At 41.9% G+C, this 24,935-nt stretch overlaps 1 protein-coding gene across 2 annotated transcripts; it reads right to left on the bottom strand.

Moving 5' to 3' along the window:
- Positions 1-268: 268 nt before the first annotated feature.
- RUBCNL (rubicon like autophagy enhancer) lies at positions 269-23,304 on the bottom strand. Of its 2 annotated transcripts, XM_065846389.2 has the most exons (16): positions 23,205-23,304; positions 22,491-22,602; positions 20,311-20,419; positions 17,474-18,142; positions 12,644-12,729; positions 9,312-9,519; positions 8,261-8,365; positions 7,045-7,087; positions 6,547-6,679; positions 5,944-6,089; positions 5,066-5,130; positions 3,729-3,967; positions 2,907-2,968; positions 1,448-1,601; positions 1,255-1,345; positions 269-725 (listed from the first exon to the last, which is right to left on the bottom strand). In XM_065846389.2, the coding sequence occupies exons 2-16, from the start codon at positions 22,560-22,562 to the stop codon at positions 613-615; spliced, it is 2,295 nt and encodes a 764-aa protein (XP_065702461.2). In that variant the 5' UTR covers positions 22,563-22,602; positions 23,205-23,304; the 3' UTR covers positions 269-612. The 2 variants fall into 2 exon arrangements, with proteins under 2 accessions (XP_065702461.2, XP_065702470.2); XM_065846398.2 differs by lacking the exons at positions 20,311-20,419; positions 23,205-23,304 and having other exon boundaries at positions 22,491-22,587.
- Positions 23,305-24,935: the final 1,631 nt, after the last annotated feature.

Below are 24,935 nucleotides of genomic sequence, written 5' to 3'. Positions count from 1 at the left end.
CCCCCTGTCCTGTAGAGGAGAAGGAGTGAGAGAGCATCTGCATGGGCATCTAGCAGCAGGCCAAGGTCAACCCCCCACAAGTTTTTGCATGCATCTGTTTAAAAGAAACTTAAAATTCACTGGTTCACATTAAGTATTTGCCAGAATAGAATTTCAGATCAGCATCTGCCTAAAGATTGTAGACAAGCTTTTTCTATTGTAGAACTTTTGAGAGAATGATTTTGTACTTCACCACTTTTTTCCCATTTCCAAAATCCAACACAGGTAATGATTTCCAACACTAATTTACTCTCTATGCATTATTTGCAGAATTACAGAGAAGAGTAATTTTTATATGGAAAAATATAACATTAAAAATCTTACATACAAGGATGAAACATAGCAGAATTATCATCCAGTCTTTCTGTCACCAGTTAAGATCAAATGCCTTCAGGGTAACTTTTCAATGATGATACTGAAGTTTTCCTTTTTTGTTTTTTCCTTAACCCCCCATAAAGGAGACACAAATTAAAAATAGTAATGTCTAAAACAACATTATTTAATTCTTAGTCAGGCACCTGAAGATCTGGGTTTTGAGCATCTTCTGAAACCAACAGCCAGAGGAATCCAGTTTCATGGAGGCACCAGTGACGGAGTTTCTGAAAACGTCTTCCGAGCTGCAATCCGCAGACATTTGGGGCAGCCTCCAGACTTGAAGCATGCTTTGTGAAAGCATGCTTTGCACTCTGTTTATCCGTACGGGCATTTAAACATCCAGGAAAAAAGAAATAGATATATAATGAATCAATAGCTGTGTTCCTTGAAGTATGTTCTGTCTAGTTCACCCAAATATAAAAGTAAACAGAAGCAGTGCAAGGCCGGGACAACAACTACCACTGTAATAATTACAATTAAACATTTTGGTAAGATTCACTGGATTTACAATTAATGTCAGCAAGATCTGATGTACCAGCAGTATAGCATTGTCCCAGGCTCTCTCATGGGTAGCCCCAAAAAATAGCCTCCCTCTGTAGCCATAATTATGTTCAGGCAACTCCCTGGGTTTGCTCTCTGAGTTCACCGATGCAAAACAGTTGCCACAGGCTGGTTTTCAAATATACACAGTCTCCGTGGTTTTCAAATACACATGCAGATTTTCACATATACACACTTTCAGTGAAGTAAGTTCTCAATGTTTTCCTAAAATAAGTCTGAACAGTTTTACACACCACATTCACACAATAAAGAATGAAAAATGTTTGGTCTGGAACGTACCTGTGCACCGTTTGCATTTGGCAATCTGATATGGAAAGAGCAGATCCGCGCTCTGACAGAATTCACAGATAAACCCCTTCGCTTGACAGAGCTGCAAGGATAGCAAAAAGTAGATTTATTTTTAATCTAAGAAAAAAGTTATTTGGGAATGTCAGCAGGGATATTCCCCATACTAGCAGTTGCTTTTCCTTACCTCACAACCATCCACATGGGAGGTGGAGCACTTCAGGATGTCTTTAAGAAGGGGCAGTAACTGCCCTCGTTTGATCTTCACCAGATCGTCCAGCGAGAAGAGATGAAGTTCCTCTGTCATATGGCTGGGGAGCTGTTCATATTCTTTCAGTACACTGCAAAGAGTAAGAAAAAACAAATCAAGTTACAAAAATAAAGTATATTTGAAGAATAAGCCTCTTTCACTTCTCTAGTTACCATGGGGTCATACGAGACAAGCTCATGCTAAATCCTACCTCCCTTCCCAATTTGAAATCACATTAACAAAAACTGTTGGAGGGTTTGGGATTTAGAATAAAATGTCGACTTCAAATGTGCATTCCCTGGGCACTGGAGTTGCCACGCAGGGTTATCCCAGCAATTCTTAATGTCTAAAGGGCTCTCTCCCACCCCAGAAACAGCAGGTAAAATCCCATATGGTGACTAACGGAATTAAGCTGTTTGGTTGTGTGTTTGTTTGGGGTTTTGTTGTTGTTGTTTTTGTTGTTGTTGCTGTGGGTTTCTTTTTTTTTTTTGTTTTGTTTTGCTTTGTTTTTTTAACGAGAACTTTGAGGGTTTTTATCCTGCATAGGTCACTACTGGGTGAAACTATGCTTGTACTGAGTGTGTGAACACTGAAAATATAACCACTATTTTTAAAATGTCACTGATGTAGAATGTACGGTGAGGATCCTAATGCTTATTTCTATAATGGAATCACAGGTGGTTGTCCAGAAGAAACACATTAAAATATGTTTCTATTTAATTTTGGTGAGTAACTTATAAGCAAAAGAGGTCCATGTCAAAGAGAGAACAGAACCTACTTTTAAAGCTTATTTTGCTTCTGTCAATTTTTAAAAGGGTCAGCAATTCTGCAGTAAAGGTTTTATCATTCACATGTTTACCTGTTAGTTATGCCCATACTTTGGGAAGGTGAATACAAAAATCTTTAATTTGCAGCAACAAGCAAGGTCATGTTTTTGTATTTCTCACTTTTGGTTACTACTTTCAAATGAATATATTTATAAAATATACCAAACTGAACATTATGACAGATTTTTGGAAGAAATCTTTAAATCCTCAAGGAACACATTTGGTTTTTTTTTTTTTTTTAAGACAAATCATCTCAGAGATATACATAAGTGTCTTTCACCTTTTAAGAGCGAGCGAGAACCTAAGAGAGTAGGAATTATACACCTAATAAAAATCATTCAACATTTAAAACCAACTGTCTAAGTATGTTACAAGAAAGTTACCACATGAAACCTCTGCTTCACTTAACATTTGCAGTGCAACAGAAGGAAGTTCTGTTATCAGAAGTTTCTCTAATGATCATATTTACTGATTTAAAACTGCATCCAAATGTTTCAGAGAAGGTGGCTCCATAAGCACCTTAGGTACATTTTAATAAGCTATTTTGCATGTACAATCATGGTTCATACCTTTCACCAAACCTGCAGGTTTTCAAAAGCTTTTTTAAATGAAAAAGCTGTTCTTGTGCCTCCTATAAGAGGAAAAAAAAAAAAGGAAAATAAATTTCATTTATATATTTATAAGTGAGGAAGACCACTATTTGAGTCAGCAGCCCTAGTCAGTACATCAAGCCACAGCTAAAAATCAGAACTTAACAGTCAGCACTGAATTAACCAAATGGATTTTCCAATACACAAAAGGGCAAGGAAGGCAAAGGCTACTTTAATTCACTGACAAGGGAAGAAATTCCTAACACTACAAATGGTTCCATGTCAGCACACCGAGATGCTAGACCCACACCTGAGTAAGAACAGGTAAGTGTCTCCTCAGTCAAGAAGGGAGCACATGGCAATGTGTAATCTTTGGCAGAGAACCCTTCCCCAAGCTGTAGGAGGTGAAGCCCTTAATGAGCCAAAGGTGTTTTGTCTAATGGCCCACAAAATCAAGGAGTCATTCAAAACTTCCAGATATTTCCAACAGGTAATTGCCAAGCAGAGGTAAATACTTATTGCAGGAGCCAAGCTCCGCTCCCCCCAAACTAAAACTGTAACCAATAAGGAAATGCCTCCCAAAGACACGTTGGGAAATGAGACCTTTGGCATAGGCTGGAAACTTCATCCTCCTCCTTCATCTGAGGGCAGACAAGTCTTAGAAGCAGTGATGGGACAAGTCTAAGTGTGGAGAAATCAACTTTACCCCCTTCCCACATGCACACACAAGGACAACCTGCCCTAAGGAGTTCTTCCCAAGTCTCAGATCCATACATTCACAACAAAAAAGGCCACACTTACCCTCACCCTGTCCATTTCTTTGCTTTTTGTGTAGAGGGCTTTGTTAATACATGACACGTTGAAAAGTGGTTGATGCCATATGCTGTCTAGTAGGTGTTTGGAGAAGTTGCATACGTAGTATTTTTTGAAGTCCCACTTCAGAAGTATTCGGGCAGGAATGGAAGACTGGGCATAGCTGTGGCAGCACTCACAAAAGTATTTCCCCAGGTAGTCACAATAGCGAAGTCTCCTGATGTATTCTGCAGATAGACAGCAAGGAAATTGTGAATATTTCTAATATTGATGGGACATACCTCTTGTCTGTATGCCTGTTATGTCTAAACTCAGATCGACCGGAGTGAGGGACAAGGGATTTTACTTACATTTTTCAACTAGGGGATTTTATTACTATGGTAAACACATGCACAAGGTTTGCATTTTACATTAGAAGAGAAAGCTTTCCTCATTTGTCAAACTGAACTGATTATATTAATCATCATGAGATCTTAGAGAAATCACTGCATCTACACCAGCAAAAAAGAGACACAAGATAAAACACACAACAAAATACTGCCACAAAATGGAATGACAAGCTGATCTTGGAGCCACATTTGCATAATACTTTTTCATAAAGAGGTTCATGGGTTTTTTGCCAGCTATCTCAGCATCTCAGGCTTGCTCGAGTTAATGTGCCATCACAGATTGTTGATAAGTCACAGGCCATGACAAATGCTGCTCTTTTGTGAGTAGACCCAGAACAAGTCTTGAAAGCCACTTCAGAGGTTTCTTAGTTAAGGTCTAGTCATCAGACCTGTAAGTCACCATGCATTCAAGCAGCTGTCGCAAAGTATCAAAAATAAAACACAAGCCGAATTTTGTTATCAAAGTTTAAAGAAAAAAAAGTTTTAAAAAGACACTCCAAAAGAAAAAAAACCACACATATCATAAGCTTGCATAAATCTTCCATAAAGTCTCTAAAAAGAGACTTTCAGAAATGTGTAAATTGGCACAGAGAAAAAAAACGATTGAAATAAACCATTGGAAGATGTAAAACCAGCACCTTCTAGCCTGGAAGTTTGATTTTTTTAACAGCTTTCCTTGTTTTGTTGTTGACTATCATGAATGTTTACTGTGTATGAGAAGGACATCTATCAAGTATTGTATTCTGCCTGCAATGAGAAATTCCAGGCAGTGGAAAGATCCCACTGCCTGTTTTACTATTGCTGGCACATCCAACAATGAGATTTTGCTTCTAGCTCAGCTAAGTTTACAATTGTGGTACATCTACATTGGTGAAGATTATAGCCTGATTACTAGTAATGGATTTATTAGGTTTTTTCCCTTTTGGTAATACTTACTGCTTTCTATCGGAGTTCCACAGCCAACACACGTGAAGTTTTGGGCAGTCACCACGGCATCTCTCCTGCATACAGAAGCAAATAGTTATACCTTGCAGCATGCAAAACACAGTTTAATTAACATTCTTCTAGAGTGCAAGAGAGCTACACTGGCACCAGTAAAAATGGACAAATTAAGAGCTGACTCCTGCTCTGCCACATGAAGAAGGGCATTCTGGAGGGAGATGCAGATTATTATTGTAGTCAGAGTCTCTAAGCTATTCTGTGGAGAATACACTATCAGCTACTGCTTCTAAATACAACTTCTGCAAGAAGTAAATTGTTTTCCACTTCTTAAGGTGGCATTAATATCAAGGTGGGGGGGAAATCCACATCTCCAACTGCAAAAGCAACTGGATCTGCAGCAACTGGGGGAATTAGCTGGTTTGCCTACTGTGTGCATTTAACAGCCCTTTATGCAGAGTGAGAGAGTAGTTTCCCCAAACACAACCTGTTTTCTCCCCATTTCTGAAAACCTACTACCTATGAAATATCAGCAGGGAAGTTGAGGAAACTCTTAAGAATATTCTCCAGGCAGCCTCACAAAATGAAATTTTTAGGAGTCCAGTTAAGTACGCTGCCACCATAACATTGAACAGCATGTGTGTTATCACACATAAAAGTGCACATGCCACATTAATTAGGATGTGCTAGAGAGAAAAAGATGCCATCTGCTTTCTAGCGAAGCTGGTGACAGACACTGCAGAAGGTTGCACCATGCACTAGCTCTCAACCTTAATCTCTGTTAAATCACCCAGGCTCCTTCCATCAACTTCAGCAGGTTTTAGACAAATTCCCATGCTGTACAAAGCAACAGTGCTCGGATCCCTTAGACTTACTTGACTGAAGGGTGAATATTAAATATAATCTGTGATCTTGGTGGAGCCCAGCCAGAAGATCCTCTTAATTTGGAGATGATTTTGATTTCTTCAGCCAGATTCAAACTGGACTCAAGCTCTCTGGGAATCTCTTCTTTCAGCACAGACTATTGGGAAAGACAAACTTATGAGAATGAACAGCCCATAAGCTGGATGTAAGTAAATGCTATGAAACATCTCCCTTTATACTCAGGATTTTAAATTTCAACTTTCACCTGCATGTAGGCACCCTTGAGTTAATCCCCCCCCATTAGTCCCAGAAGAAAGGGAATCTTGATTGTTCACAGCTGCACATCTCAAATGTGCTGAAAATTGCTAAAGAGAAAATAAATGTTCTATAAATTTATCTAACATGAAATACTAAACTCTAAGTACTCATCTGTATTTTATTGTTGTTTGGTTTCAGGTTGGTGGGTTGTTTTTTGGGGGGATTTTTTGTTTGTTTTTGTTTCGTTTTGTTTTAAATGCAGCTTCCCCCTTTCCCTAGCAGCGAAGCAGCTGCAGTGAGACAACGGTTATTTGGGGAGCTGAATAAAGAGCCCCCTGTTTTCGGCTCAGACTCACTCTCTGCTTAGACAAGCTCCGGCAACCAGACAGTTGAACTGCGGAGTCTGTCTGCAACCAGTGTTTTCTGAAAGCTCGGCACAACTCCTGCGCTGTTGCTTCAGCAGAATTGCTGCCTGGTTCAAACGATGATCTGAAAGTTAAGCAATACAGACAGTGAAAAACAGCAGCATGTCATCAGCAGCTCTGCTGCCTTTTCTGCATCCCTGAAAAGTTTTCTCCCATCATTTAATTCCTATCATCCTCTTGCTTTGATACACCCAGGCCCTTGCAGAGCCACAGCCACCACCCTCCAGCAAGACTCCAGGAGCAGAGAAATGCTCTGCTAAGCCAAGCACTGACATTTGCTGTCAAGCAGCATTCCTTCCCCTTCTCTGGGAGGGCCAAATTCACCACTCCCACACCTTTCTCCGCCCCAGCCAGAAGAGTCACTTGAAAGCTGGTCCAGCAGAAAAGGCAGCACCACTGGGCTATTACAGTAAAGATGCAGAACATTACCTTTCATCTGGGGTGACAGACAGATTTTCAAGGTCTTCAAGTTCTGCGGTAAAGAAGAAAATTTTGTCAAGCTATCTAATAAACAAAGCTTCTGTTACTCAGCACTGTTTTAAATCTACCTCCTGTGTTACTACGGTGTCAGTTTCAAATATATTCATCTTTACAACACCCTTTCTGGATGTAGGAAACAACCTCAGCCCTGGTTATAAAACAGGCGTATGGAGTCTTATCTCCTCAGCAGATCTGGCATCCGCTGACGACGAGTACTCCCTAACAGGTGTGCATCACCATCAGCCTCCCTGCAAGAGCAGGAGACTCTGTAAGGAGAGACTCAGCACCTGCTAGTCCAGCTCCAGACAGAAGGCACCAGACATAAAGTCCACGTGAATTTTTTCGGACGCTGATGGATATTTGGAGACATTGGTCACAAACATGCCAGCTAACATTATAAACAAGTAACGGGTGAGATGAACAGAACTAAAGCACACACTTCCTCATTATGTTTATATAGACTAACTATACTTCTGCAGACCAGATGTTCACATTGCTGGCATCAGTTTTGGCCATGCATGTTGTTCTCAAAACAAATGCTTCCCCATTCATAGGTGTCAAAATAGTTTTTGCTTGTAGAAATGCAGTTTTGGAAGCTAGTTCTTCATTCTTAGGTTAGGGAAAGAGAAGGTGAAAAAATAAGCCAGTCTCTAAAACCAAAGGGACTATTAAAAAAGCATTTGTTAAAAGGAAAAACTAAGACAGAGGTTAAGTGTGGTTTGGGCTACTTTTAAGGGCTTCTATTTCTGTATATGTGAAAAACAGAAGCTAACAAAAGAAACTCAGGTTGTCCTGAAGAGAAGCAGAGCACTGGTGACTGTAAGGGGACAGGGACATTATGCTCTAGTCCTGAAGCAGAGGGAGATTTGCCTAAAACCTATTCAATCTCTTTAATTAAGAAATTATCGTGTCCTAAATTCTGAGGCTGACGTTGTGCCAGGTCCTTCAGACCAGCAACGATATTCTTTTGTAGAAAGGACATCCTGCATCAGTCTGGTATTTCTGGATGTTTTCTAATAAAGAGTCACACATACATCATTCTTTCCATTTTCTCATGTTATTTCTCTTGCAATAGCATCTACTAAGTCAATGGATTTTCCAAATAATGCAATAGATTCAGCTGAACAACGGAGCTACTTCTGCAGCTAGAATTTTAAAGTCTTACCAATAATTACATATTCATCCTCTGAGTCACTGTTGCAATGGAATCTGGTAACCTCAGGATGTGACGGTAGATGCACTGGGGAGCTGACAGGCAGCACAGCACAGCCTGTCCAGGACAAAGACAACACCAGTTCAACTTCCCCAGCATTTATAGAGTAGCTGCAACTACGTTTATGTTTTTCTTCGCTTACCAAAACTTCAGCACACAGCCTGTATTTACAGAGCAATTTTGATTTTAATTTTTATTCACGCACATAGAAAGCCGCTTCTTGGGAGTCTGTCATACAATATGTCCCTCAGTTTCTTAGGAAGAAGCTTGTAGAGACTAAACTAAAAGCTTTCATATTATCAGAGGCCTCTCCCCTTCTCACGTCCAAGCACACCATTCATTTTCCCCCAGAAGTTACGTCATTTAGACTTCAGACTTAAGTTCTGTCACTAAGATCCATATTACTCAAGAGAGGCCTCTCCCCTTCTCACGTGCAAGCACACCGTTCATTTTCCCCCCAGAAGTTACGTCATTTAGACTTCAGACTTAAGTTCTGTCACTAAGATCCATATTACTCAAGAGACTAAAATCTACTTAAAAATGTGTGTGCTGACTCAAGCATTATAGTGCCAGGAGTATTTATTATCTTGCCTCAAACTGTATGTGAATGAATGCTCTGGGTAGTTTCACTCACACCAATTGTGTGGTCTGTGTAGAAGTAAGCACAAAAGGAAATAAAGGATTTAAGCACAGAGAAAACTTGTCAACTACAGGCACAGGCTATGGAGAGCTGTGCTTGCCATATAGCACTTCAGCCTTACATTTACCTTTCTATGTAAAAAAAAAAAAAAAAGTAATAACTAAAATACAGATGTAAGCATTCAAAAGAAAGAATTTGACGCACAGGGAAAACACTGGTGTCATAATGACCTTCAGGGAACACAGGTCTCAACAGACTTGAAGGTAACGGAGGATTTGGTTCCAAGCAATTTAGTGTTTTCTTGCACAAAAATAAACGGTAAGAACTGCCAGACAAGGTTGCGTTACAGACTGAGTAACTTGCCTTCGTAACCACTGTCTGAAGAGGCAACAGAAGAATCAGACTTCTTCACTCCAGGGTACGAAGGTAACTCCAAATCAGTGTGATAGCTGCCATCTGATTCACTTCTTTCCTCCACACCCCAGGACTCTGCTTGTTGGCTTAGGATATTACATTTCATTTTTTCTAGTGATGCTATGATCATATCTGCAACAAAAAAGTGCGCATTTTCCTGGACACAAAATTGGAATGCTCATTAGTACACAGCATATTTGATATTTACTTAAGATTGAGTGAAATACATACTTTTTCCCCACACTTTTTCGACTCAAAAAACAAAAATGTAAGGCTATCTCACCTTTCATTTAAACATCAAAAAAAACACCCCAAGGGCAATTCAGAGACAACATGCAAACGGCAACTACCCAGATAATTGTCTCACCCCTGATTAAAACATGCAATTTACTTATATCTTACCCAGCTATTAGATAAAAATAAACTTGATTACTTGCCTAATTGATGAATATGTATGCATTTTAGGGACGTAGTCTTCTAGTTACACTGCATGATCTAGTATGCAAGTGTGAATCCATGTAACTCATTTAATAGGATTTAATTTCAAGTCAGTGTGTACAAGCAGTTTTGCATGCATGCTAACTTTGATGGGGCCAAAACTGTCAAGTTTTGAAGGGACTGTAGATCTTTGGGCGGTGAGTGGCACAGAAGCTAACAGAATGCTTTCATGTATTAAGAAATAAGGCAGTGAAGTAGGGACTATACCATGAGATAGTTTACAAGTCCAACTCAAGGCTGCACAGAAAGTCTGTGATGAGAGTAAGTAGGAACTTGGCTCCTTTGTGGTTCACAGTGCCTTAAATAAAATGGAGCCATTCCAAAGCTTCTCTGCAGCATTTCCCAGCCAGGCAACCCCTCCCCAGGGTGTCACTTATCATCCTGCCTGCCTGGGTCACCCGTCCTCTGGGAAAAGGGAACGTGTGAAGTCACCTCCGGCACCACTAATCCATCCAGACAGACCCAGGGCTCCCTGCCCCAATGTCACTGCTGTATCCTTTGTTTCCTCTGGTCTAACAGAGCATCTGACCAGCCTCACCTGTGCTACTGCTGCTGGCCTGGGCACAGCTTCCCAGCCAGGGCTCAGCTCAGAAGTGGATGCATCACAGAGAGACAGGTGCACTCAGGTGCATGGATGGGAACCCAGAGATGCCCAGGATACTCTTGCCCTCTCCCCTCAACTGCCTGTGTTTGCATTGTGCAAAGCTAAACCTCCATCTAAAAAACCATGGCAGTACCTAAGGCTAGAGATTCTGACTGCAGAATAATTAAAATATTTTTATAAAAGTGGCTTATGCTCAGAAAATTGTACCACCCAACATCAATATTCATGACATCCCCTACAACCTCTTTGGGAAGCACGTAGACATCCGTGTTTTGAAATAGCTAAATCTTAAGAAGCACTACAGACATCCCTGCTTTCTTATTGTTCACAGCAAAATGCATTTAGAAGAGATTAATCTCAACATTAGAGAGAGCCCACAAGTCCTCGTGGGTGCTTGAAGAGACTTTTATTTTTTCCCTAACAGTGATTAATACCACTTGTTTGGTGCACAGTTTCTCCAGAGACAACTTCCAGTCAAAGTCAGGACACACCATTAGCAAAGGAAATAATTAAACAGCCTTTTCCCTTTTGGGAGATAAAAAAGGTTTCTCTTACTTTGAAGACTCAAAAAGCCTGAGGCGCTGGTTAACCCCACGTTAGTGGCAGTGCACAGCACATCAGTGTGTCCTGCTGACAAAAGTAATGAGCGTATCTGAGAGAGCTGCGTTGCAGAAAGATGGAACAGGAGACAGGCACTCCTGTACTCAGCATGACTATCAGCTTTCAGCTCTGCCTCCAGCTAGGTCCTTCACCCTAGGAAGTGGTACCAACTCAGCTGTGACACACCAGCCTTCTCATTTCTCTTCCCTCCCACTTGCATCAGCGCAAAGTACCTCCAGATCTTCTGGCCCATCTCCTTACTGGCCCATGACTACAACTCCCAGATTTGCTGACACTACACATACAGTAATTTTCAGTCTCCTAAGTTTCAAAGGTATTATTTCACAACCTAAAAGTGGTGTGGTTTTTTGTGTGTTTTTCGTGTTTACTCTTCATATATTTTAAATTCTAATCATATCAGCCCCCACTCATCTGTACTAGAGAAATAGCTGATGCGATCTTGCCTCACTCAATAGTTCTCAGACTGTGGTTTCTAACCCAGATACCTACTCACTGCTCTCCTGGTGACTGAAAGCAAATTACTTTGGTTTTGGTTCCCAAATTACAGACTGAGAAACATCATCTCCTTTACAAAACACCTTTCACAAAAGGCAACATGAAAAGCTAGTTCAAAAGTTTCTTGGTTTTGGTGTGTGATCTATTGGGTGGGTTTTGTCCTTGTTTTAAATGCACCTTAGGGATGCTGAGAGCTTCAAATCAAATGCAGAACTTACCACTCCAGTGCTTTGCACAAAGGTGATTGGCTCTTGGGCCCAGGACATGGGACCACAAGCACATCCACATGCCAGCAAAAAATCTCTTTTTCTAGGCACATTTTTAAAGCTCTTTTGTATTAAATCCTCCTCATTGCAACCACTAATTATGAGATAAATCTGTCTTTTCCAGTTCTTAGAAAAGATTAACATTTAGCACAAAGAGTTATGTGTGACAGGATTATCTTCTCATCTTTACCTCTGTTTATAAATTCAAATAGGCTGCCTATCTGGCAACACTCCTAAGATCATTTGGGTCCCTTATACAAATTAGAAACCATTAGAAACTGCTTAAATTACTGCAGATGTCACAGTTACTGCACTTGTTATTCATACGTAATTCTTTTACAGCAATCTCACATGCTCATCATAAGGACATACAAAAAACCCCAATCTCTCCCTATCTCCTCATTGTAAAAGCATGAAGTAAATCCCATCCATGTGCATGTAGCTGCAACAAATTCTATGTAATACATTCTAAAGTAACTTTAAAGTCATCGCAATAATCTTAAAGTTTGATCCCAGGGAATGTGTGGGAAAATGACAGAATGAAAAGCAGAAATGCATAGTGTTCTAAAATATTCCCACTATTTCAAAATAATTGAAATAGTTTATTAATGGATTAAGAGTAGAAGAAAAAAAAAAAAGGTTTGTAGGTTCGCTCACAGTGGGGTAAAGGAATGAAAATACAGTATTTGCAAAGACTAGTCCATCTATCAGAAAGTTCTGTTATTGAGACTCCTATCATTTGCTTTTGCCACTATCAAAATGAAAAAAAAATATTATTACGACAGTGTCGTCCTTACCTTCTCCACATCTTCTGGAAGCATGCAGATGTCCTGCAACGAACGATTCAAGGGTATAGCACTTATGTTCAAAGGAGAAGTAGAACCTGTGGGCATAACAAGAGCTTCTATCAGTTATTTCTTTCTCTGCAGCTCCCAGGATGTGTGCAGGGTGATTTCCAGAAAGCGAAGCAAACTTTCCTTCCCACAACTGAACACCTTTGGCTTGAATAATCTTGTTAAAGCAGGCCTACGCTTCTCAATATCAGCGCTATACATTCGGTGTTTCTCAATATCAGCACTATACATCCTGTGCACTCTTATAATAGATTAGCATATGCATTAGATTTCTTGAAGACTGACAGGACCTCTCAGAAATGGTATGAATATTCATTTTTGTAAGGTACTTCTCAGAAATTGCATGAATATTGATTATTGTAGTGTATATAACAAGAGTGATCTTGATCCTTGGCACACATGGTAGGAAGAGAAACCCCACACGCACCCAGCGCTGCAATAAACCACTGTCAGCTTTCTAAACTATCACTACTTTTGGAGAGTTTTCTTGCTTTGTATTTCAGTAATGTCAGGGCTGGAGGTTGTGGCAGATGTTAAGGAGGAGAGAAATGTGAGGAACATATTGGCATTTGAACTACCCTGGCAACCTGAAGCATCAGTATCAATTACTAGGGAAACACGGTTTAAATGCCGTGCGGTGACAGCACCACCAGCCCTCTGCCAGATATGACCCAAGCTGCTGTGGACAACCAGAGACAGAACCTGGGGTTACAGCGATGCTCTGCAGTTTGCAGCACAGTCAGTTAACCCTGCTCTCTGCTCATTCACAATACTTGCAAGAAAAAGAAATCTCACTGCTGTCTGGGCATGCAGAGAGATGCATCAGCCTTAGAATATTCCCCAAATCACTGCTGGTAGCGTTGAACTGAAGCAAATTTGGAAAAAAACCTTTGTCCTTATGTTTCCATACTTAGAGGAAATCTCCCTCCTGTTTCCAAATTCAACCTATACTGCCTGGTAACACATACAACTGGGGTGGATGCATTAGCACAGTACTCCCTGTTTCCCAGAATAGCAGTTTGGTTTTCCTGGCATTTGCTGCTGAGTATGATGAGCATGCGAAACAAAATCCATCTCTTTTTCCTGTTGAGAACTTCTCGCTATGCCGAGCACACATCTGGTTTTCTATTGATGTACCATGAACTGGTTTTTATAAATATATAATCACAATCTTCTTCCCCAGAGACCTGAAGGTGTGAAATCATGCGCTCATGTCCTGTTTCCAAAGCACTCACAACCACTGCTACAAGAAATTTGCTGGAAGGATGAGGAAAATTATATATGATGTCAGTGGATGTACACACTATTGAGATATGAAAGGAAATGTATCTTTTTTTTTTTCTCCCCCCACACTGAGTGGTGTTTATTTACTACTCCTTCTTTGACCTTATAACCAAGCAATTCCTCTTCTGCACTGTGGTGATGTCTACATCATAAAATAGACCATATATAAATGCTACCAGTACACATGACATTTAAAGTCATTGAAGATAACAGGGCTTAATCAAAGGCTCTTTGTATTTAAAAAAAAATAAATAAAAAAATTGCTACTCCTGAATTTGTTTACAAGTCACTGAAAGGTTAAAGAGGTCCCACAAAACATTATAATAATCTACGAAAACTTCTTCTCCAGCTAAGGGCACTGACTCTCAAGCCTAGTTTAGATGCTTTATATTGTCTTATTTATAGAAACCATGTTACGCTTCCCTGAGTAGTGACATCAGGCTGGAAAGTAAATAGTGTGTTCAAGCGGAGCAAGACAGAAGTAGTGTTTTTGTACAGATTTATTAATACCTCTATTGTGTATACAATGGAGGAAAAACGGAACCACTGATGATGTGACTCTTCAAAACAGACTTAATCATCTAACGAGGTTACATACCTATTTGATAATTCACCTTCCTGGAGAAGCACTGTGTGTGGAGTACGGGTAAGTGCTAAAGGCTCTACAGCTTCATAGAAGCCTACATTCTCATTAGTTAAGATAATAAACATTACCCTCTGAACTAAAAAAAAATAAACAGAAATAAGGAAATGGGAAAAGTATTCCTTTCTCTTTATAAGATGCAAATAATCTTAAATATAATTCTGAAATATAATGGGAACTTTCTCTTTTGCTTACCTCTTGCATCTCACTTGCAACTCTAAGTGAAAAGAATGTAAAGTGGGAAGGAGCAGAAGGAAGGAGCCCAGCACACCCAGCAACAGGATGCAGCTCTGGGTCTGATGCGAAAAATAATCTGGTTGCCCTTGTGCTCCTGAGCGCTGTTGCCTGGAGGCTGCTGAGGCTGGAGAAAGAGCCCTCAAGAGCCACAGATGGAAGTGGCCTTGATGCACACAGAGGTTAAAAGCAAGAACAAGCCCTGTGAACTGCCAGTGACACACCAGCCACAACAAAGCCCCCAGAATAAAACAAACTCAGTCACAGGCTCATCATTAATGACAGACTCTTTTCAGAAGGTTACATGAGGCCACTGGAGAATGGCCCTTAAAAGTATGAAGAAGACCTAACAGGAGTCTCACAGGACTAACAGAAAATCCCACTGAAAAAAAAGTATTTATTCCAATTTAAATCATCTTATGTCATTTTTTTTTATGCCTTGTGCATCCTTCACCAATTATTCTGTGAGAAACAAAAGTGAGAAACCACCACCTCTGAGATAGCAATGGAAAGGATGCAACTCAGGAGGTGCTCTTGTGTAATTCTTGACTTCAAATCAGGCATTTTATTTCTTCTTTTTCAGTTTGCCATTTGCTTTTCCTCATCCTCACAGTCCTGCACAACGCAGGGGAGAATTGAGACCTCACTCCCCCCACCCCAGGCTACCCAGCAGTGAGTTAAATAGCTAGAAGTAACAAGGAATGATGAAATGCAGAAATCTTTACTTTGTACAGAACAAACGAAAGTTTAATGCAGACAGAGCCCACCACGTTCCACAGTGTCTAAGCTCCTATGAGAAGTATTTGTCAGTAAAATCAATGATGCTGCTTCTTCGGTCACCTGGCTGCCATATTCCTCTGCTTGCTTTCTGGAGAGCCAGCAGCATTACTGACCCAACACAAGCTTGTGACATGTCCTACTTGTGCCAGATCGCGTCACACACGATTTATTTGTTCTTACCCACATGCTTCGCGGTTCCTGCTGACACCGAGAGCCTGGGCTGTGTTTTCTAGACCCAGCCACCCAAACCTGTGCGACTAGCCCTAGCTGGCTCCAAGGCCAGGTGTGGCTTCCTCCTCCCTGACCGGCACCTCTCACACAGGGCCAACAAAACACCCAGTAGGAAACAACCATCATCATCGCCACATTAACTGTTGACAACATCCTATCCCAGATGACAGAATTACTATTGTTAAAAGCTCCTAGTCCTGCAACAGCACGTGCCTGTTTGAGATATCTCTGCTGACTTGGGGCCTTGGAGGAGCTCTGGGTGAATAGCTAGGGAGGACCAGAGCTTGGATGAAGAGCTCAGAGTGTCACCACTAGGACTATTATTGATCAAAGGGACAAAAAACCCAGAGTTTCTGCCATTTTTATTTACAACATAAAGGCAGGCTGAGTGCTCCCTGCTGTTTGCCTTCTTTCCAGTAGAAAATCAGGCCTCAGTCGCACCATCTTTCCAAGGCTCAGTATCTAGTAAGAATAAGCCTTTAGATACTGATAACACCCTTTACAAATAAAAATACTTCATCTTGCTGTAGCAAAAGCTGCTCATATCACCGTCAGGTATTAAACACGAGGGGACCTGGCCGGCAGCATCTCATGGAGGCACACGCAGCCGCAAGGCCAGGCCAGCCCCTGGTCAGAAACTGGATGCTATGCAGATGGAGCTATGTGTCTCTGAGACAGCAGATACACTTGAAAAGGGGAAGAGGAAAAATAGTCCCACTACAGCACAAGCCAGCTTAATCATAATGAGAATGGATGTTAATGCCCTGCCTCCAAAACCCCAGAATCAAAGGACTTCTCCTCCAGATCACATCAAACATGAGATGACCTAGGGAGCCCACACAATGAATCACTATCAAGTGCTCAGATCCATGCTATCTGCTTTTGGGAAAAGGGTAACCATGAAGATAAGACAAAGATGGTGGAAGCCTTATCCCATGGATGTTCTGTATTGCTCACAGCTCAGCAGTTTGTACATTTTAGAATCATAGAATGTTCTGAGTTGGAAGGGAGCCACAACCATCATCAAGTCTAACTCCTGTCCCTGCACAAGACAACCTCACAGTTCACACCACGTGTCTGAAAGTGTTGTCCAATTGCTTCTCGAACACTGACAGGTTTGGAGCTGTGACACCTCCCTGGGGAGCCTGTTCCAGTGCTCCACCATCCTCTGGGGGAAGAACTTTTTCTAATGTCCAACCTAAGCCTCCCCTGGCACACCTCCCAGCCATTCCCTCGCGTTCTCTCATTGGTCTCTAAAGAGAAGAGTTTGGCCCCTATCATTCCTCCTCCCCTTGTGAGGAAGCTGTAGACTGTGATAACATCTCCTCTTAGTCTCCTCCAGGCTGAACAAACCAAAGGCTGCATATTACAGAAGCATTTCTGCATCATGAGACAGATGATCACTGCAAGCACAAGTGTCTCCTGTTTCACCAAGTCCAACTGTCTGGTTCTCCTTAATTTTTAAGCTATTTGTCCCCTCTCTCCTATTCTGAATGACAGCACTTGCCTAATTTGCAATCACCATAAACAAGGCCCATTTCAATTACAGTTGTCTTTTCTAGCACAGAAATCTTAAAACGTAGGTGGACCTCTAAAGTTACCTGTTCGAGTGACTGACTCTGATTGGGACAGGCCATTGGGAGAACTGCTGTCACTGTTGCTGACAGGGGTAGGTTCCAAAGCATCAGGGTATTTCAACAGATCTGCTGGCTGGTGAACAGTCGAATCAGGAAGAAACCTTGTGAAAGTCAAGTCTTGTTCAGGAGATGCATAATGTTCTTTTCCAGAACACACAACAGCCGAGGTAACAGTGCCTCCAGTTAACGTCACCTGGGTAAAACAGTCCCGCTTCAGAGGGGACACGTCCGACAGGGTAAAACCATTCAAGGAAGAAGCAGCAGCATCCCCGTCTGAGTAACAGGGACAAAAGAAAGTATCCAGTGAAGGTTTAGAGGAATTGCAGCATGTGTTGTCCCAACATGCCCGGTGCCTTGTAAACCGAATGTCTGTTTGCGTATAGGCAGTGTTGTTATGTGCAGAATCGCTGTCACTGTCGTCACGGCTGTCTCCATCACTGCTCTCTTCCCACTGTTCTGTGTCACTGTCCAGGCTCTGAGCTCCCTGCATGGTGGTCTGCTCCAGCACCAAAGAGGGCTTCAAACCAGATGCATTTAAAACAGACACGAGAATGTCTTTGATAGCTTCAGCACTGTCTGGGTATGATCCAAAATTTCCAGCATGTCCAATCACTGCTGGCCTCAAGTATTCATCTGTTCAGAAAACAGAAGAAACTGAGAAGTTAGAAAAGAATCCTAAAGAAAAAAAATAATTATTTACAACATGAATAAAATGCACAATGTTTTAACATGGGTGAGAAGAAAGGTAAGAGTTGAATTCACGCACCACTCTTTGCTGCCTCTTCCTACAAGAAAGCTCTTGCTTTCTGCAGTCAGGAAGCAATTCTGTCATTGATAAGACTAGGTAATAAACAACAGTAGAGTATGCGGCTGCTAGCCAAACACAATTAGCTAGGACTCTGGTGACTGATTGTCAGCATGCGCAAAAACATCATTGTTCTACAAAACTGGATGAGTTAGCAGTACAGGTACTGATTTTGTTGCCAGTAAAAGAGTAGGTCACATTATAGCAAGACATAGGGAATATCAATACAGCAGGAAGAAAATAGAAATACACTTAGTAATAAAAGGTCGCATGCCTACATGTTCAGTCAGGCACTCCTCCTCATGTGGAAAAGTCTGAAGTAACCTTTAGTCCATTATTCATAAGGGTGGCAACATTTACATTAACCCATAAAGAAAATTAGTTCTGTCACAGAGTTCATTATAATGCCTCTGAAGGAATCAAAAGTACTGCCTGCCAAGGTCCTACGTGATCTACTGCAAAACTGGAGTTCAATAGAAAATGGAAAAACTACTTTTAGCAGCAAACATGGTAACATTAGCATGATGTAGAAGTGTGCGCTGCAACCAGTAGCTATTTGGGAACAAACTGAAGTCCAATACCTTGAACAAAAAGCTTCACAGAACTGCCATCACCCAAGCAATGGAGAGATTAGACACAAAGTCTATGTTCAATATAAACTATTGACCACATTATGATAATGAAGTTAGCAACTGTCTTCTTTGAGGAAGATAAGTCAGTTGTAAAATTCTAAGAATAGACACAATCAAGAAGATTCATTTCCAGGGCAAAGAACTCTCAGTTAGGACCACAAAGAATGTTAAACACTGATGGTAAAAAAAAAAAACAAGTCTTGCAGACTGTAGACTTTGCCCAGAGGTTGCTCTCCTTGGACATATCTCAAGGGAAAACACTAAACCTCTCCACGAGTCACTCACCCGGAAGCCAGCATGCACTAAAACTGCATGATAACAAAGCTTACTAATAAAGGTATAAAAACCAAACCAAAAACCCCCATGTACTTTGGTAAAAACAAATCTACATAAAGAGCAGTTTTCATCAAGAGAAAGCTGAAAAAAAAAAAAAAAAAAAAGTATAATCTCTACTGCAAGAGCTGATAGCAATGCTGCCCTAGTAAGGCCAGGTCAAAATTAGCTGAAAAGTTCACCCGTGATTAGCATCAGCCACTTGCCACTTATCAGAACAAAACTCTTGCAAACACAGCAGCAAAACGACACATTTTACTGCCTGCATACCTTGCCAACATAGCCAGCCATGGCAGTGTAAGGGCAGGAATGGGAAAATCAAAGCTAGTTGACTTTCAAACAAATATATATTGATCTTTTCAAGAAAAGAAAGCAATTTTGGTAATCATTGACATTTCAGATGCACAGGAATACCTTAACCTGGGCTGAAAACAGCAACTTTTCTATGCAAGACAAAATGTTTATTGTGTATTCAGCTCTTCTGCTTTGCTCTCCTACTGCAAAGCCCATTCTGACAGCCTCTCCACCCCTCTCAACCTTTGTCATCTCCCCTGCTCCAGCATCACAGAGCATCTCTAGCACTAATCATACATCCATGCCAACTTACCCTGCCAAATACTTGTTCTTAGTGGCTTGTAAGAGAAGAAAGAACAAGTTTTAAAAATTTAACTCATGCTTCTGCTCTGCCAAGCTTAAAAAAAATAATAATAATAAAAAAACCCACACAACCAAAACAACACACACACAAAATCTGAAAAACTATTTCTTGAATGAACAAGGAATTAACCTGCCAAGAATCATCTGAATGGTTCAAGCATTTCACTCTTGAGCACTCAAAATGCCAGCATAACTAAAAAGAAAAAAAAAAGAACATACTTTTAAATGGTATAAGATACTTTGATGTTGTTCTGTCTTCAAAATCAATACGAAACGGTCCCTCTCCAACCAGACTATACCTGTTTAGTCCACACAAATGTTGATAGTCTCTGCTAGCACCACAGAGGGAGGCATTTTAGCACCAATTGGCATACCTGAAAGAACGGAGATTTGAGGTGTTGGAGCAAGGCAGCTAATCCTCGCTGAGGGATTTGAAGAACACGCTGGGTCAGTGAAAGCCACCTTTAAGCTTTCGTGGTTTAACTAGAACAAGAACGCACAGGCAGACGATTTAGTTATAAGACAACAACACTCTGCTAATCATACACCCAGTCTCACAGTCATCGCAGCTGGAAGAACACCACGCTAAGGCCTGCTGACAGTCACCTAACCACTGCCTGTATTTCTGGTTGTCTGAAAATCTCCCCAGAAGCACACACCATCTGAAGAGCACTGGCATCTCAACTCCGCATATTACATTTCACTCCAGACTGCAAATGACCAAAAGAAACCTCTAGAGTAGGAGAATTAAGCCAGTGCATGAGGCACACGCAAGACAAAATGCTGAATCAGATGTTTACATATCTGTCAAAACAACAGGAGCAATGAAGTGGAAAAGAACTCAAAAAACCACCAATGTGTAGCTGGAAGCATGGGCCTGTTTGGATGTATACAAGCTATGAATGATTTGGATGTATACAAGGCCCTGGCTCCACAAGTACTGGTGTTTGATCTCCAACTGTATTGACTGGGAGTAAGCATGGTCACATAATTCCATCTGCCTAATTAGACTGAACATAGTACATGTGGTTCATGACAGCAATGTGGTTGGCCCAGCACAAAGCAAGAAGTAATACAATTAGATAATACTTGACCTGGCATACGGCCAGCCAGTGTAAGCTGACAAGAATTGTGAATGCATTTGAACTGACTGAGCAGGTTTATATCAAATCAGCATTTCACTTCATGCAGTCAATATGCTTCTGATCCGGTATTTTGAACCGCACAGTGGATTTACCATGTTGTCAAACCAGCATAGGCTGAACCAGGGCAAGCAGTTTAGCACAGACACCGAGGGGCTAATTCCAACAAGGGAGTAAGATACACTCAGGACAGCAAAGCAACAAACAGTTCTCCTCCCCAAGCTCACAAATTCCTTGGAAGGTCACACATTCATCTCCCACTCCCTCAAGCGTGTCACGGACCTGGCAGAGCACACCATGGAAACCAGAGAAATCAGAGTGCCCTTCTCTGACCGGTGCATCACTAAAAGGCACTTAACCAAGGCGTACCTTGTGCCTTCTCCCCACTCACAGACATCAGTGAAATGACTCCACATTGAAGCATCCCCAGACACCTCTTGCCCACCCCTGCACCCTGTGATCCCATAGAAAGAAAAGGAAGTTAAAAGTTGTGCTGTACTCTGACACCCTGTCTTGATGTCTATGTTCCCAGCGTGGTTCCGTGGGAAAGCAAGGTGACTCAGAAGGCAGATCTAGCCCAGATACCCTTCAGACTCAAGGAAAGCAGAAGAAATCGAAACCCACAAAGAATTTCCCTTTTAACTGAAGAATAATGTTTCAGGCAAAAAATAGCATGCTGAATTTAAAATAGTTAGCATTTGATAATGCTGGTGCTAAGAAAAATACTTTTTTCAGCATCTGATACTGCTTTATTTTTTTTTCCTCTGCTCTAATTTAGAGCAACTGTTGTGTAGGGAGGCTTTACATATATAACTATCAAATCGTCAATATTACTGAATAAAGTAGTTCTTATAGGAATTTGTTTTTATTAATTATGTAGATTTTTAAAAAATAGGTTTTGTGGTATCAGTAATTAACTGGCTCTACCTCTTAGGATGGAAGTATCATAATTACCTGATTATCAGTAAGTGTAAATATTAAGAGTGCTAAGTTTTAAGATTGTATCTTTTTTAAAAAACAATGTTCCCATCTCTTAGATCTGATCAGAAGCAACCCACGTTCAGAGAATTCAAATAAAATATTTCCATTTACTTTCAACATGTTACAATTTTCATTATATCACAGATTGTGAAATATCTCCTTTAGCATTTAACTATCAAACTAAAAATTAAAGGAAATGTGACAAGAGAGGTGCATGAAAAGTATCACAACATGCAGGCATAACAAATAAAAACAGCCTTTCCCCCCCCCAATATTGGGATGATATTTCCAAAATTAATTCCATAATGAAACCACCAGCGATTAAAAATATTTACCACAACCACTGACAAATAAAAGCTATTTTTTTTTAAAAAAGTCCCCCCAGCGAACTAAAACACTGAACCAACACTTGGATGCCGGCCTTGCCGTACCTTTTTGGAGCAGGGGGGCTTGAAAACTTCTGTTCCACTGTAGCTGGCGAGAGCTACTGCACGGACAGACATGATGGGAAAACGTTCATTTTTTGTTGCTGTTGTTGAGTACCTGGAAGCAACAAAGAAAGAATTACAATCACCACCGCGGTAACCGCGATTCTCCATGTGTTTTGCAGACTCTAAATTTTAACATTCTGAACTGTTTTCGGTCTTGACCTTGCGTGCTTATGAGCTTAGCGAAAAGCAGAGCTCAGCAACAATGGAAATCTGTTAGAAAGAGCCTTATTTAGAATTTAAAATAGATAAATAAATAGACCGCACAAACACCACAAGGGGGATACCACATGCATAAGAGGAATGTATCGATCTGTAACCCCCAGTTTGATGTAAAAGGAAGAAGGGACGGAGCGCACTCGGCGGCAGCGAAGCCCCCGTGCTCCAGCCCGGTAGCAGAGGCTGCGCTCCCCCCGGTGCCGGGCAGAAGGCACCGACGATGACCAAAACCCGCCGCTGCCTGCTTAGCACGGCGTTGGAAAGCCGCGTAGCCCTTCCCAGGGAAGCGCTCGTCCGGCCGGACAGTTTTGGAAAGCATTTAACCCGGAGGCAGGCATCGAAACATCCCGCCGCCCGACCGCGTCCCGCCCCAGCAACGCGCACCAAGAGCCCTAAAAGACACTGGCCTCCCGCTCAGCCTCGGCTGCCCGTCCTCACCTGCGCCCGGCTCCTACTGCTGGGCCAGCAGCGCTCCTGCCCGCTGGGGAACAGCGCAGATCCCGCCACCTCCCGCGCTGCAGCGCCAGCGGCCGCCGGCCCTCCCGGTGCTGGGAGAGACTCCGCCCCGGGGCGGGGCCTCCCGGGGGCGGGCCGGGTTGTGGGTGCAGCGATGCGGCTGTTTGATAAGGGTGCCGTGGAACGACTGGGAGCAAACAAAACCCAACAGAACTAAGCCAAACAAATGTAAACATCAACAAAAAACACCAGTGAGGAGCGGCTCAAGATTCTGAGTTTGTCTCGTTTGGAAGGAAAGAGGCTGAGAGGCCAACCCATTGCTCTCTACAGCTTCCCAAGGGGGCGACGTGGAGAGGGAGGTGCTAAGCTCTTGTCCCTGGTGTTGAGCGACAGGACCTGTGGTTCAAAGTTGCGCCAGGGAATCAAAGAATCACAGAATGTCAGGGATTGGAAGGGACCTCGAAAGGTCATCCAGTCCAATCCCCCTGCCGGAGCAGGAACACCCAGATGAGGTTACACAGGAAGGTGTCCAGGCGGGTTTTGAATGTCTCCAAAGAAGGAGATTCCACAACCCCCCTGGGCAGCCTGTTCCAGTGCTCTGGCACCCTCACCGTGAAGAAGTTTCTTTGCATATTTAAGTGGAACCTCCTGTGTTTGTATCCATTGGCCCTTGTCCTACCATTGGTTGTCACCGAAAAGAGCCAGGCTCCACCCTCGTGACACTCACTCTTTACATATTTATAAAGGTTTAGACTCGACATTTTGGAAGTATGTTTTTTTACTGAGAGGGTGGTCAAACCCTGGAACAGGCTTCCTAGACAGGTCGTTGATGCCCCAAGCCTGTCATTGTGTAGGAGGCATTTGGACAATGCCCTTAACAACATGCATTAACTTTTGGTCAGCCCTGAATTTCTCAGGCAGTTGGACTAGATAATCGCTGTAGGTCCCTTCCAACTGAAATAATTCTATTCTAAACCAAAACAAAGATAAGCCAATTGGGAGCGAATAGAGGGTGTTTTCTCAGCCGGGGTGGCTTGGAGGGTGCTGATGCCCACAGGCAACGTGCAGACACACCTCAAGGATCAGCTGTCTTGGAGGATTTGCAACCAGCTGGTGTATTAAAGGCAATAAAGACCCATTCTCGCTTAGCTTTAGAAAGGGACTAAGCCATCTGCCAGGCTGGTCTCTGAGTCAGCTGCAGGCTCAAAGCTAGCAAGCTGCAGTTCCTAATAGCCAGTTCGGGCTAAAAATAAAGTGAAGGAATGCTGAGCGGTATTTGTGGAGCTAAAAAGCTGCTGATTGTCCATAAAATGAAAAAAAATGTGCAGGAACTTAGGAAATTGCAAACCATGAGGAAGTAGAAAGGAGGTAGAATCCAGATGGTATTATGCAGAAATAAGCAGAAACAGTGAACAGCATGCAAAACAGAGTTTCAGCTGAAAATGTGGCATTCAGATGCTCTGCAGAAATTCCCTCCCTTTTTTAAACACAGATGGTGGCTTGGCCAATAAATAGGACAGCAGATTTGGGCTGTGGAAACTTAGGGGCAGCTGCTGGCCAAGCTGCAGAGTTGTCTGAATTTGGCTTGGGTGTTGTCCTGTCATGTATATTTCAAATTCCCAGCTGTAAAATGGTATTTCCACATGGCTATGTGTAAAAATAAATTCTACTTTTGACAAAACTTATGTTCAGGTTGGGAAGAACAGGTATTAA

Source organism: Patagioenas fasciata, chromosome 1 (genome assembly GCF_037038585.1).
Source record: "Patagioenas fasciata isolate bPatFas1 chromosome 1, bPatFas1.hap1, whole genome shotgun sequence".
In the NCBI taxonomy this organism is placed as follows: domain Eukaryota; kingdom Metazoa; phylum Chordata; class Aves; order Columbiformes; family Columbidae; genus Patagioenas; species Patagioenas fasciata.
Note: the sequence above shows the minus strand (reverse complement) of the source record. Positions and strands in the feature narration are given on the sequence as shown.

Excerpts from the sequence above, each read along its gene's own strand:
- RUBCNL (XM_065846389.2), bottom strand. The coding sequence starts at position 22,562 with ATGTCTGTCCGTGCAGTAGCTCTCGCCAGCTACAGTGGAACAGAAGTT. Across the intron at positions 18,143-20,310 it reads TCAAATCTCCGTTCTTTCAG|ATGAATACTTGAGGCCAGCA; the intron begins GTATGCCAATTG and ends TTTTCTGAACAG. Across the intron at positions 3,968-5,065 it reads TGGAACTCCGATAGAAAGCA|AATACATCAGGAGACTTCGC; the intron begins GTAAGTATTACC and ends GTCTATCTGCAG.